At 37.1% G+C, this 14,366-nt stretch overlaps 1 protein-coding gene across 1 annotated transcript; it reads right to left on the bottom strand.

Annotated features, from left to right (window-relative positions):
* Window positions 1-9,033: 9,033 nt before the first annotated feature.
* On the bottom strand, window positions 9,034-9,582 carry LOC109167413 (MADS-box transcription factor PHERES 2-like). Its single transcript, XM_019316430.1, has one exon. It carries the CDS (start codon window positions 9,580-9,582, stop codon window positions 9,034-9,036), a length of 549 nt encoding a protein of 182 aa, XP_019171975.1.
* Between the last annotated feature and the right edge of the window lie 4,784 nt (window positions 9,583-14,366).

Below are 14,366 nucleotides of genomic sequence, written 5' to 3'. Positions count from 1 at the left end.
GGTGCAAGATTGGGTGTTTCGGCAGTGAGGTCTGAAAGAAGGATAGGAGGAATGGGTTTTTGGATTGTGAGGTTATTTGGGTAGGATTTTGGGTTTGGGTGATGGGTTTTTGTGTGTAGAAGATTTTTGTGTAGAGAAATTAGAGTGGGTGTTTGAGTGTTGGGAGATTTTTGGATTCTCCTTGTGCTATGTTTCCGGCCGGCGAGAGAGAGGGAAGAAGAAGATTTTGTGTTTTTCTTTAATTCCACTTTCTACCCGTTAGGATTGAGGGAGAAGGGGTGCGAAATTACTCCTTTGCCCTCTAGTGGGTAGAGAGAGAGTATTGATCTCCTTGAGGATAAAATCGACCTTCCACATGATTTAAATTTGCCAGCTCAGATTTATATACTCCATTTGTGAGTACATGGCGCCAAAAATTGTGCTTTAAATAACCGCCAACCTGGAGCAAATCAGATAAAAAAAAATCTTGAAAATAATCTGTTAGACCAATAAATATACTCCAGATAAATATTATTATTTCAATTTCATATTTCAATAAAGCTGATTTTCTGAAAAGAAACCTGATAAAAATAAATTGATCAGACAGATACCTAATATCTGAAAAGAATTTCAAGTTCCCATAACAATTAAATCTTTTGACTTTCTAAAATTGGGCCTAACTTGTTTGACTTTTGAATCTCCAAAATGGGCATGCATTCATCAGAATACATCTTCCTTAACATGCAAACCCAAATAGCTATATTCCCCCTAAATATATGCTTCATCTATAAAAATAACTTAACAAGGATTTGTTCCCCCTTAATTGCATACTAAGCTCGAATTTAATTAAACACATTTAGCAAACAAATTACACAAATCAATTATGCTAAAACGTGACAAATTAAATAGACATACGTATCACATAAATAAATCGCAAATTTAGGTACGCAGATTTCGTAAGATAAAATTATAACACATAAATTTTACGAAAACATGTACACAATTAAACATATATCATACGTACATACCAATTCAAATTAAAACACATAGGTTACATAGATTACATGCAATACACACAGTACGTATCAAAAATTAACAACAATTAAGAGTTTAGAAATTGCTTAGCTCATTTCGATCATTCCCATTTCATGCCTTAGAGTTGCAAAACGAGATTCACACAATGGCTTTGTGAGAATGTCGGCAATTTGATTCTCCGTGGGAACATGATCGATTTTCAAATCTTTCTTTTCGACGTGGTCTCAGATAAAATGGTGTCGAACGTCCATATGCTTGGTTCGCGAATGAAGCACCGGATTTTGGGTTATGGCGATTACACTTGTATTATCGCATAAAATGCTAACATTTTCGCACTTAATCCCATAGTCCAATAATTGTTGCTTCATCCACAAGATTTGTGCACAACAACTCCCAGCTGCAATATATTCGGCTTCGGCAGTGCTTGTAGCTATGGAGTTTTGCTTTTTGCTGAACCAAGAGACCAATCTTCCCCCTAAGAACTGGCATGTCCCTGAGGTACTTTTTCGGTCGATTTTACAACCTGCAAAATCTGCATCTGAATAACCAGTTAGTGTAAAATCTCCTTCTTTGGGATACCATAATCCCACATTGATTGTTCCTTTGAGATATCGAATTATCTTCTTGGTTGCAATCAGATGACTTTCTTTGGGCTTTGATTGGAATCTTGCACATACGCCAACCGAGTAGGATATGTCCGGTCTGCTTGCGGTTAAGTATAGTAACGATCCAATCATCCCTCGATACATCGTTTGATCGACGTCTTTTCCTTCATCATCTTTATCCAATTTTTGAGATGTACTCATGGGAATTTTGACTGAGAATTTTCCATCTATGCCAAATTTCTTGATAAGATCTCTTGTGTACTTGGCTTGATTTATGAAAATTCCTTCTTCAAGTTGCTTCACTTGCAGTCCCAAAAAGTAATTTAATTCTCCCATCATACTCATCTCGAACCTGCTCTGCATGAGCTTAGAAAATTTCTCACATAAAGATTTATCAGTACTTCCAAAGATAATATCATCAACATAAATTTGTACTAATAAAATGTGATTATTTTCTTGAATTCTAAAGAGGGTTTTATCAACTAGACCTTTGGTGAATCCACAACTAATTAGGAACATTGACAAGGTGTCGTACCAAGCTCGCGGAGCTTGTTTTAACCCATACAATGCCTTCTTTAATTTGTAGACTTGATCACCAACGTCTTTTACCTCAAAACCGGGTGGTTGTTCGACGTAAACTTCTTCTTCAAGTAAGCCATTAAGAAATGCGCTCTTTACGTCCATTTGGTATACCACGAAATTCTTGTGCGCTGCGTATGCTAGGAATATCCGGATTGCTTCGAGTCGTGCGACGGGGGCGAATGTCTCATCAAAATCAATTCCTTCTTCTTGTGAATATCCCTTCGCGACTAATCTTGCTTTATTCCTAACAATGACGCCGTCTTCGTTTGCTTTGTTCCTAAAGACCCATTTAGTGCCAATTACATTTTGGTGCGTTGGTCTTGGAACAAGCTTCCATACGTCGTTGCGCTTGAATTGATCTAATTCCTTTTGCATGGCATCTATCCAACTTGGATCGGCTAGAGCTTCATCAATTTCTTTAGGTTCCAGTTGAGATAGAAAGCATGAGAACATTGCATCTTGTTGTTGATTCCTAGTAGATGATCGTGTTTTTACTCCGTCACTTGGATTTCCAATGACTAAGTCATGGGTGTGACTTCTTAGCCATTTCCGATTTGGTTGGAAATTTGTTGGATTCTCAGAGTTTCCTTCTTGATGTGATTCCACTTGTTGTGTATTAATGACGGGTGTATCTTCTTGTTCATCTACTGGAATTTCTTCTTCTTGAATTCTTGGTGCAATTTCGGTTGTACGTGTTATTTCGGGTATCGCATTTGATATTGCTTCAAATTGGTGAATACCCATATCACTTGATTCATCTACTTCTTGCAACACATTGTCTTCGAACAAATCATTAGAATTATTTAAATCTCGATTACCTTCACCATTTTTGCCATTTTTGTCGTGATTTTCGTCAAACACAACGTGCATCGATTCTTCTATCACCATTGTTGATTTGTTGAATATTCTATATGCCTTGCTGGTAGATGAATATCCCAAGAATATTCCTTCATCCGCTCACTCGTCAAAAGTCTTTAATTGAGACTTTCCATTAATAAGTACAAAACATTTACAACCAAAAGTATGAAAATAGGTGAGATTGGGTTTTCTCCCTTTCCATAATTCATATGGTGTTTTGTTATAAGACTTGTGGATTAGACTGCGATTTTGAGTATAGCACGCCGTGTTAATCCCTTCTGCCCAAAATCTTTTTGGTAGTCCGGCGGCCGTTATCATAACTCGTGCGGCTTCTTTGAGTGTTCGATTTCTTCTTTCAGCTATACCATTTTGTTGCGGCGTTCGTGCGGCAGATAATTGATGTAAAATTCCTTGTGAATTGCAGTAAGATTGAATCACTTTGTTCACGAACTCTGTTCCTCGATCGGTTCGTATAGTTGCAATCTTCATGTCTTTTTCGACTTGCAGTAGCTTCAATAGCTCTGGCAACTTTGATAAGACTTCATCCTTTTTCTTGATGAATATTGTCCATGTGTACCTAGAAAAATCATCAACAACAACCAAAGTATAATTCTTACCACTTATACTTACTGGGTCTACTGGACCAAATAAATCCATGTGCAGTAGACTTAGAGGTCTTGATGTTGACTCTTGAGCTTTGGCTTTGAATGATGCTTTGATTTGTTTTCCTTTTTGGCATGCATCACAAATTTGATTTTTCTTGAACACAATGTTGGGTAGTCCTTCAACTAGATTATTCGTTGCAAGCTTGTTGATGGTTTTGAAATTCAAATGATTTAGCCTTCTGTGCCATTCCCAACAAGCTTCATTCGAATTATTTGCCATCAAGCATACGGATTCCTTCGTTGTACTCCAATCTACAACATACATGTTTTTCTTCCTTAATCCGGCGAGTACGACTTCATTCGTAGATTCGTCCTTGACTTGACATTTGCCTTTGTAAAATTCTACGAGATATCCTTTGTCGCAAAATTGACTTGTACTAAACAAGTTAAATTTTAATCCTTCGACATAAGATACGTCATCAATTCGTCGACCATTTTTCACAATTGCGCCTGTTCCTTTTGTCACTCCATATCGATCGTTTCCACCGAACACTACTTTTGGTCCTTCGATACTTTTGAACTCAACTAGACTAGCTTTATTGCCGGTCATATGTCGAGAGCAACCGCTATCGAAATACCAAATTTCCTGCAAGAAAGATTAATTATTTTTAGGTACCCATGCTTGATTGGGTCCTTTTGTGTTAGTAATTTTTGGCATCCAAATCCACCTAGATCCCACTGATCCAAGAGTAGGTGATTTGTAACCATTAAAGACTTTATAATCATAACGCACTTGTGAATAATGCTTTGGTGCGGGTTAGGAAGCAGATAGTTGATTGATCCTATGAAAAAGAGCAAATCTGGACTTGGTCCATGGTTTGTCATCAAGCGACCAATCTTGTTCTGAGGGATATAATCTCCCAGCCCCAATTCTCGGAATTCTTCCCATATTCCTATGAGGTTTTGTTGCACTAGACTCGTTGGTTCTCTTTGGAGATACAAATTTTTGCCTTTTAAAATTTTGTTGCCTATCCGAGATATTAGATTTTTGATTCGGCTTTGCAACATTTTTCTGGGCATTTATTTGATTACCAACTCCTTGTCTCATTGTGCTATACTGACTTTTCACAAATTTTACCACTGGGACTTTATTAATTAAAGTAGTAGTAGAATTAGTCAGTTTTATAGGGGTTTGAGAACATGGTGGATCGTAGCCTAGTCCGGCTTTATCTCCAGCGGGTTTCTGCATATTTACCATTTTATCCATTATTTTGGATAAATTTGTAAATGATGCGATTACTTCCCGAAGGTTATGTTCTCGAACCTCTCTAGCTTTGCACTCTTCTTGAAGTCGAACATTTTCGGCTTTCAAATCACTCATTTCATTTAGAGCATTTTGCAATTTTTGTGACATTTCTTCCTTTTCAAGAATGAACGTATTATTGCGCTCTTTGATTTGAGTATGAGTGGCCATGACCTTTTGACAATCTTCCATAAGACTTTGAAATGATTCTTGAATCTGGAAAGAAGTGTCAACGGAACTAAAAGAGCTAAAAGAGCTAGAAGATACCTCTTCGCCGATTTCACGCGCCATATAGCATTCCTCATGTTCGGATGTTTTGCCCACTAGACATAGTAGCGATGTATCTTCTTGTGATGAATCACTCTCGTCACTAGATGATTCTTCGGATTCACTTGCTTCTAACGGATCGCTTATTAGAGCCTTCCGTTTGCCCTTTTTGAATTTCTTCTCTTTGGATTTGTATTCAACCTGTGGAGAAGTATTCGAATTTTTGTCTGCTTTGGGGTGTGGACATTCGGCCATAAAATGTCCAGGTTTTCTACAATTGTAACACACGTTTGTGTTGTCTTCGACCGGTTCCCTTATTGATCTTCTATTTTCTCGAAAGAAATTCCCTTGTGGTGATCCTTTGTTCTTTCGCATAAATTTCTTGAATTTCCTAACAAATAAAGAAAATTGTTCGTCAAATAAAAAATCATTATTTACTACTGACCTTGACGAGGAGGGTTGTTCGGCCATCAATGCGGATGTTCGTTCATCGCGTTCTTCTTCGACTCGTGTCTTCATTTCAAACTCATACGCCTTAAGATCACTAAAGAGTTTATCCGTAGATAATGTCCTTAGATCTCTATGATCGCGCATTGCGGTCACCTTCATATCCCAATTTGTAGGTAGTCCGCGTAACACTTTGAGCGATATTTCTTTCTGGGTAATGGTCTTTCCCAGATCCGTGATTTCTCCAAGAATTTTGATCAATCGAGCTTCCATGTTGGTGATGCTTTCGTTCGGTAGCATTTTGAAATCTTCGAACCTCTTCATGGCAATGGTTAGTTTGTTGTCTTTTTCTTGTTCATCGCCTTCACCGATACTAATTAGAGTATCCCATATTTCTTTTGCTGTGGTGCACTTTCGAATCTTTGGGAATGTTGTGTCATCGACCGTTTTGAACAAAATATCCTTGGCAATATTGTCCAAGTTATTTCGCCCTCTATCTTCCTTTGTCCACTCCATTTTTGGCTTTGGAATATATCGTAGAGCATTTGGATCTCGTGGAGTAGCAGTATTAGCTTCCATGATTTGGATAGGACCAGTGGTGATGACTTCCCACATTTCATCATTTAAAGCAGATAAGTGCATCTGCATACGTATTTTCCAATCATCAAATTTATCAAGTGAGAAAAGCAAATTTTGAGCAAGAGCCATATCTCTCTTCATTTTGAAGATTTTGAGATCTATCTAGCAGTCAAAATTGACTCAAATAGACAACCGCTCTCATACCACTTGTTGGTCCCGAAAGGGTGGCGAGAAGTCTAGAGGGGGGGGGGGGGTGAATAGACTTCTCTAACTTTTCAAACTTTCTTCGAAAACACACAAGGCAAATAACACTTTGGTAATTTCAACTCTAAGTAACAAGCATCAACAAGATAAAGAACTTAGAGTGTGCAGCGGAATAAGTAGCGGTAAAGTGTTATGCTTATAAGTGCGGTGCTCAAAGAGATATTCTAAACATGCAACACGTTAGAAACACTTGATATGGTTTAATGATGATGTACGTAAAGTTTGGCTTGCATACAAACGTGGGAACTATCAAACCCAGACAGATAAAGATATGCGATAAATCGTAATCGGGTTAATTCACAGTTAGAATAAGCATGCACAAAATATATGAGCAGTAAGTAAATAGAGAGAGAGATTTATAGTGGTTCAGAGGTGGTGTAATCCTCCTAGTCCACTCTTCTCCTTTCACTTCAAGGAGGAAATTCACTATTCTTCGATCACCCAGATACAATAGTGAATAAGTGTCCCCCGACACTTCTCCGAGTGCTTCGTACAAAGCTACACTCCTCCAAGGTTTTTCGCAAGCTCCTCTTGTTACTCCGCCTACCCGAGTACTTCGCACCAAGCTGTACTCCTACACCACGAGAACTACGCACAAAGCTACGTCCTCACAGGGTTTTCACAAGCTCCTCTTTTTACTCTACCCTTCACCACGAGTGCTACGCACAAAGCTACACTAAACCAGGGTTTTTCACTCTCTCTAGTTACTCCGCCCTCTTTCTACACTCAGTAGAGAAATCTACAAAGAGATAAAATTTTTCTCTCACTCAGACTTGAATGTAATTCTATGAAGCTCTGTTTCCCCCTTTTCGGCTAATAAAAATAGCTTGTATCTTTTGCTTGTATGTCTTAGCCGTTTGTTCAAGTTTGAACTGCTCAATCACTTGGGGTTATTATCTCTTTTTCGTTCCCATGTCTTCAAGTCTGCTTGGACAATTTATAGCTAGTGAAAGCTATTTGCCCGTTGATCAACTTTCGATCTCGATCGTCCATTTTGAAATGTAGTTGATTAAAAGATATTGTCAACTTGATCTGAAATATTAGGTAGATGTCATTTCTCCTTTTGTCAGATGATTTGAATAATTTGCCCGTTGCCGTGTCTTGAATTTTGTAGCCTCCAAAATTTTGAATAAGTTCGGCGCGGCAAGCTTGATATTTCTTGTCCTTCATGCTCTGACATGTAAAGTTGATCAAATAATTTATCTGCTGATTCTTGCTTGAGAATAAAATAATTTCTCCGCGAATCAGCCTTCTTCGAGCGTCTCTGGTTCCACCGTAAAAACTTGAAGTTCAGATGAAAATATATCAGATATTTTCTCCTTCATGATCCTTGTAAAATAATATACTGGAACCTTTGTAAAAAACTTCACAGTTGTTCATGGTGAGATGCTCTGTTTCGAATTTCTAGCTTGGTTCACCATACTTGGTGTGTTTTTCCATATGTCTTTTGTGAGACTTGTGCATTTTACTTAGTCTCCATATTCTTAGCTAGTCTCCCATACGGCTTGGTATACTTTGAGCTAGTCTCCCATACGGTATACAGTCCAATATACTTGATATTGAGCTAGTCTCCCATGCTGTCCAAGCTAGTCTCCCATACCGTATATACGGTTATACAGTCCAAGCTAGTCTCCCATACCGTATATACGGTTATACAGTCCAAGCTAGTCTCTCATACGGTCAGAGCTAGTCTCTCATACGGTCAGAGCTAGTCTCCCATACGGTCCAAGCTTAAAAATTCTTCACATGAGATTTGAACTTAAGATCATTTGGCATAGCTCACACGCATTTCTTCCAACTCCTCTAGCATAGTTCTTGGTGACTTATCCGCATCATAATTGTGTTAAGCTATAATCCCGCTTAACATCTAAAATCAACTTGTGATTTTCCAGACTTGTACATGGGTTGCATGATATGGGTGCACCATACTCTGTAGACTCAAACTGACTCAAATAGAATAAAAATGGGGACTACTTGATTTTTCAAAAAATACATTCGGCTCATCAAAATTTACAACATATTCCTAACAGATATGTTATTTATTATCTTTCTATTATAATTTGTATCAGTGCAAAGGGATATGTAATTTGATTTGATATATTTATTATGTATTTTTTGAACAATTTTGTACAATTCAAATTTGTCAATTTAAATAACAAATAAAAACACTTGCATTGCAACGCACTGCATTACAGCATTTGAGAAACATATCCATTTTGGGAGTTGCTAGGCACTGGTCCCCCTGAGTTGGGTCATTTTGATTAATGAAATTTGTGAATGCAAAGGGATATGAACTTTGATCTTTTATATTTATGTATTATGAGAAGGATTTTCTGCAACTCAAATTTATACCCAGGTTTTTTAAAAATAAATAGGACAACTTATTTTATCATTAATGGAACTTGAAAAAAACAAAACAACATAAAAATATATAGATGCATTAGCCAGTCTATTCCCAATATAATACATCAATTTAAATAACAAACAAAAACACTTTCATTAAGAGAAGTTATGAACACCGAGAAGTTTGCAGAAACGACTTAAGGATTTTGTTGGGAAGTGCTAGGCCCTGCTCCCCCTGAGTTGGGTCATTTTGATTACTAAAAGCCCAATTCCAGGCAGGATTAAGATTGGCAGTTTGCATACCCACCATGCTTTGATAGCTTTGCCCAGAAAACACATCTGCTGGAGCAACAACGGAAGGAGGAGCCAGAGTTGGGGAATCTCTTACCAACCTCATAACACTTTCAGCTATATTCGTGTTTAAAACCCAACCCAGCTCGTTTAAATCTACGGAACTCAGATAATCAACTATCTGTTCTCCGCGAAAACTCTGATGCATCACTGCATTCATTTCCTTCTCCCTCTTCTCTTGCTTCAATTTTAGAAGCTGAGTGCCCAACTTTTCAAGCATTTGCACAACAAAGCTGTCCTGGCTCATCATTCGCCGGGTTTGTTGCACGTCCGGCAACTGCATGAACCTAGCAATCAGCTCTTGAACCCTTTCAACAGTAGGCCATATCACTGGCCCCTGCTCAAACCAGCTAAACATTATCATGGCAGCATCCGCACTGCAAAGAACGGTGAGGTCATTAAGTTTTTTGACCACCCCTTTCTTTCTTTTTTGGTAGGATGCTTTTCTTTTCGATTGATTCACAATATATGCCAATCTTAATCTCCTTCTTGCCATGATATATATATATAGATTGATTGGAAATGAGAAAAGAAGAAGAAGCTATTATAAGTGCTCAAGATCGATTTGTGGTTTTTTATTCTTTATTGATCTTGTGTATGTGGGTGATTATGCATGCTGAGATGATATGGTATTTATAGGGCCACATATATGAGCAAAACTGGATAAATTCTTGACAGATAAATGGATTGTATTCTTTTTACAGTAATTTTACACCCTGTCACGAATATTTTTTCCTAATATACATTATACAACTTATTATGGTTATTTTATTGAATTTTTCCTTTTTAATGATTAGGAGATTGAGTTCTATATTAAGAGTGATGCATGTGATGTTCTCATTTTAAATTTACTTCTTAATATTATCATCTTGACCTGTAATTACTTATTTTAAAAAAAAAATTTTATACTTGGTTATTATTAAATGTATTCCTTTTATGACATGTGGTAGCTAGGTCAATTTTTGACAAATAATAAATGTTAGATATATTAAATATAATATATTTAATATAATGTATATTAAATATAATATAATATATCTATAATATATATTAAATATAATATATCAATATATTATATTTATATATTGAGAGAGAAGAGAGAGGAATGAATAATGTTATTTGAAGGGATAATTAACAAATGAATACAAACCACATATTTATACTAAATGAAAGCTACTAATCAGGAAGCTAATGCTCCATGTACTAATGCTATAATTTAGGCCACTCTTCACATACAATGCATGACCCACACCCATTACTTTCATTATTTCCAACAAATTAACTAATTATTAATTACTTGCTTGGTTTAATAATTATAATAATAATATTATTATAACATTGCCTCCTTTAAACCAAGTTGGATATATTGGTCATTCCAATTTCCTTCTTCAATTTGAGAAATGTCTCTGTCTTCAGCGGCTTCGTAAAGATATCTGCAACTTGACATTCACTTGAACAATACTCAATGTTGATTTGCTTTTCAGCAACCAACTCTCTGATTTTGTGATACTTGATATCAATGTGTTTGCTGCGACCATGAAAGACTGGATTTTTGGACAACGATATTGCTGATTTGTTGTCACCAGAATCCGTGCATTTGACATACAAAGTGTGTTCATGAGGACATCTCACAAAACCACTTTCAACAAAATATGAGTCAATGCAACCATACCACGCCCTAGGCGCTTGCTTTAAGCCATACAAGGCTTTTCTCAACCTGTACACTTTATTTTCCTCCCCTTTCTTCAGAAATCCTGCAGGTTGCCCAACATATATTTCTTCTTCAAGAAAACCATTCAAAAAAGCAGACTTGACATCCATTTGATGCAATTTCCAATCATTTTGAGCAGCAAGAGAAATAACCATTCGAACTGTATCAAGTCTACTTACAGGAGCAAAAACCTCAAAATAATCAATACCTGGTTTCTGCTTGTAACCCTTTGCTACTAACCGTGCCTTAAAACGGTCAATTTCTCCATTTGACTGGTACTTCGTTCTGTAAACCCACTTCACTCCAATTGGCTTCTTTCCAGGAGGTAAATCTGTTAACTCCCAGGTACCATTCTTTTCAATGGCACGGATCTCCTCATCCATCGCCTTAAGCCAATGAGTTTCTGTAGCAGCCTCCTCAAAAGTTAAAGGATCACAATCTGCAAAGAGAGCAAATTGAACAATTTCTTCATCAGACAGGTCATTATCATGACCCAAAACATAATCTTGCAAGCGAGCTGGTAAGTGGCGCTCGCGCTGAGATCGTCGAACTGACGACTCTGGCTGTGAAGGAGACTGGACATTATCTGGAATCGGTTGCTCTTCAACAATATTTTCAACAGCAGGAATAACAACTGAACTTTCATCTTTAGCTAGCCAATCCCAGGCACCATATTCATCAAAAGTGACATCACGACTTATAACAACCTTTTTAGTTTCAGGATTGTATAGTTTATAAGCCTTTGAAGCGTCACTATAACCAATGAATATGCACTTCTCACCTTTATCATCCAACTTCTTTCTCAATGGATTCGGCACGTGGGCATATGCCAAACATCCAAAAACCTTGAGATATTTGATAGAGGGTTTTCTCCCACTCCAAGCTTCTTCGGGCGTCTTATCACGGACACTCTTAGTTGGACACCTATTCAACACATAGACAGCACAAGCAACAGCTTCTGCCCAAAAAGGCTTAGGCAGATCCTTAGATTTCAAAATGCACCTCACCATATCCATGATTGACCTATTCTTCCTCTCAGCCACTCCGTTTTGTTGTGGAGTGTATCTAGCTGTCATTTGGTGCTGAATACCCTTTTCTTTCAGAAAATTATCACAAGCAATATATTCTGTACCTCTATCAGTTCTCAAGATTTTAACTTCATAACCACTTTGCTTTTCAACAAAAGCCTTAAATTGTTTGAAAACATCACATGCTTCAGACTTTTGCTTCAGAAAGTAAACCCATGTTTTCCTACTGAAATCATCAATGAAAGTAATAAAGTACTTACAACCTCCATATGAGGGAACCTCCAACGAACACAGGTCTGAGTGAACAATCTCCAACTGTTTTGTGGCTCTCCTTGACTTGCCCACGGGAAAGGGATCTCTATGCTTCTTCCCAATCACACAAATCTCACAGATACGATTAGGGACATTCACAACAGGTAAATCAGAAACAAGTTCCTTTCTCGCAAGATAGTTTAACCCAGAAAAATGAAAATGCCCAAACCGCATATGCCATAACCAATTATCATCACAAACTTCAGAATTAAAGCAAGCAAGGAGAGTATGCTTAATTTTCAAAGGAAATAGTCGATTTTGGGACATATTTACCTTTGCAATCAAAACTCCTTTAGCATCTGCAATGGTACAACACCCCTGAGCAATATGTATCTTATATCCTTTTTCTGACAACTGACCCATACTCAACAAATTTTGGTGTAGTTCAGGAACATAGAACACATCGGATATAAAATTGTGAGTACCATCCTTCAACTGAATAGAGATTTTACCTTTTCCCAAAATTGGCACCTTTGACTTATTGCCAAACGTTACTTCAGACCGGACTGATTCATCTAGTTCGGAAAACAATTCTTTCTTCCCACACATATGGTTACTACACCCAGTATCCAAGAACCATATGTTCTTATCTGCAGAAAAACTATCGCTGGCCAAAAGTAAGGTTTCAGAATTCTCACCAGACTTTTCAGCAGTATTTTCAGCAATGTTTGTTTGATTTCCACGATTGTTGTCCTCATTATACCAACAATCTGCAATCTTGTGCCCATACTTGCCACAATTGTAGCAATGAAATGGAAATTTACCTTGTTTGGTATTACCTCCACCTCTTCCTTGGTTGGAGTTACCACGTCCTCCTCCTTGGTTGAAGTTACCACGACCTCTTCCACTAGAACCTCCTCTTCCTCTTCCACGACCTCTACCAGATCCTCCACCTCTTTGATTAGTGCCAGTCACATTAAGGGTGACTTGACTCTTCAAAGCTTCTTCTGTTAGTGGTTCCGATTTTGACGCAATCCTGTCAATATGACTTTCTACCATACCTTTCAGCTCTGCAATTGATAAGAGCTCGGTTTTGTGTGACTCTGTTATTGAAGCCACCACATGGTCATACTTCATCGGCATAGTTCGAAGAACTTTTTCAACCACTGCACCATCTTCAATCGTATCTCCATATAGCCTCATCTTATTCACCATATCAATAAGACGAGTGAAATACGCATCTACTGTTTCTGTAGAGGTCATCTCACAATTATCGTACAACCTTCTCAACGACTGCAACTTAGACTTCTGTGCCCGATCGACTCCTTTGTGTGACACCTTTAAGATGTCCCAAGCTTGTTTTGCTGTTTGAGCACGAGCTAATTGCCCAAAAATGGAATAATGAACACCTTGGTGAATCTGACCCAAGGCCAATTTATCTCGCCGTATAGCGGCTGCATCAGCTCCTTCGGGTAGACCGGGATCAACAAAGCTCCAAAGATTTTGAGCTTGCAAATGTGTGGACATCATAATTTGCCAATAATTGTAATCGAGGTTCCCGTCCAATTTGGGACCCGACCATACAATATTGAAATTTGTGGCCATAATTCACTATGAAAAATACCTCGGGGTTGAAAGGTTGACTGGCTCTGATACCAAATGTTAGATATATTAAATATAATATATTTAATATAATGTATATTAAATATAATATATTTAATATAATGTATATTAAATATAATATAATATATCTATAATATATATTAAATATAATATATCAATATATTATATTTATATATTGAGAGAGAAGAGAGAGGAATGAATAATGTTATTTGAAGGGATAATTAACAAATGAATACAAACCACATATTTATACTAAATGAAAGCTACTAATCAGGAAGCTAATGCTCCATGTACTAATGCTATAATTTAGGTCACTCTTCACATACAATGCATGACCCACACCCATTACTTTCATTATTTCCAACAAATTAACTAATTATTAATTACTTGCTTGGTTTAATAATTATAATAATAATATTATTATAACAATAAATCTAAATATTTTAATGCAATGTTTGGATTTAAACATTAGAATATAAATTTGGAAGCTAAAAAAAAACATATTTATTTCTTTGATTAATTTCTTATGAGGTT

This window comes from Ipomoea nil, unplaced genomic scaffold, assembly GCF_001879475.1.
Source record: "Ipomoea nil cultivar Tokyo-kokei standard unplaced genomic scaffold, Asagao_1.1 scaffold3162, whole genome shotgun sequence".
Classification (NCBI taxonomy): Eukaryota; Viridiplantae; Streptophyta; class Magnoliopsida; order Solanales; family Convolvulaceae; genus Ipomoea; species Ipomoea nil.
Note: the sequence above shows the minus strand (reverse complement) of the source record. Positions and strands in the feature narration are given on the sequence as shown.

Excerpts from the sequence above, each read along its gene's own strand:
- LOC109167413 (XM_019316430.1), bottom strand. The coding sequence starts at position 9,582 with ATGATAATGTTTAGCTGGTTTGAGCAGGGGCCAGTGATATGGCCTACT.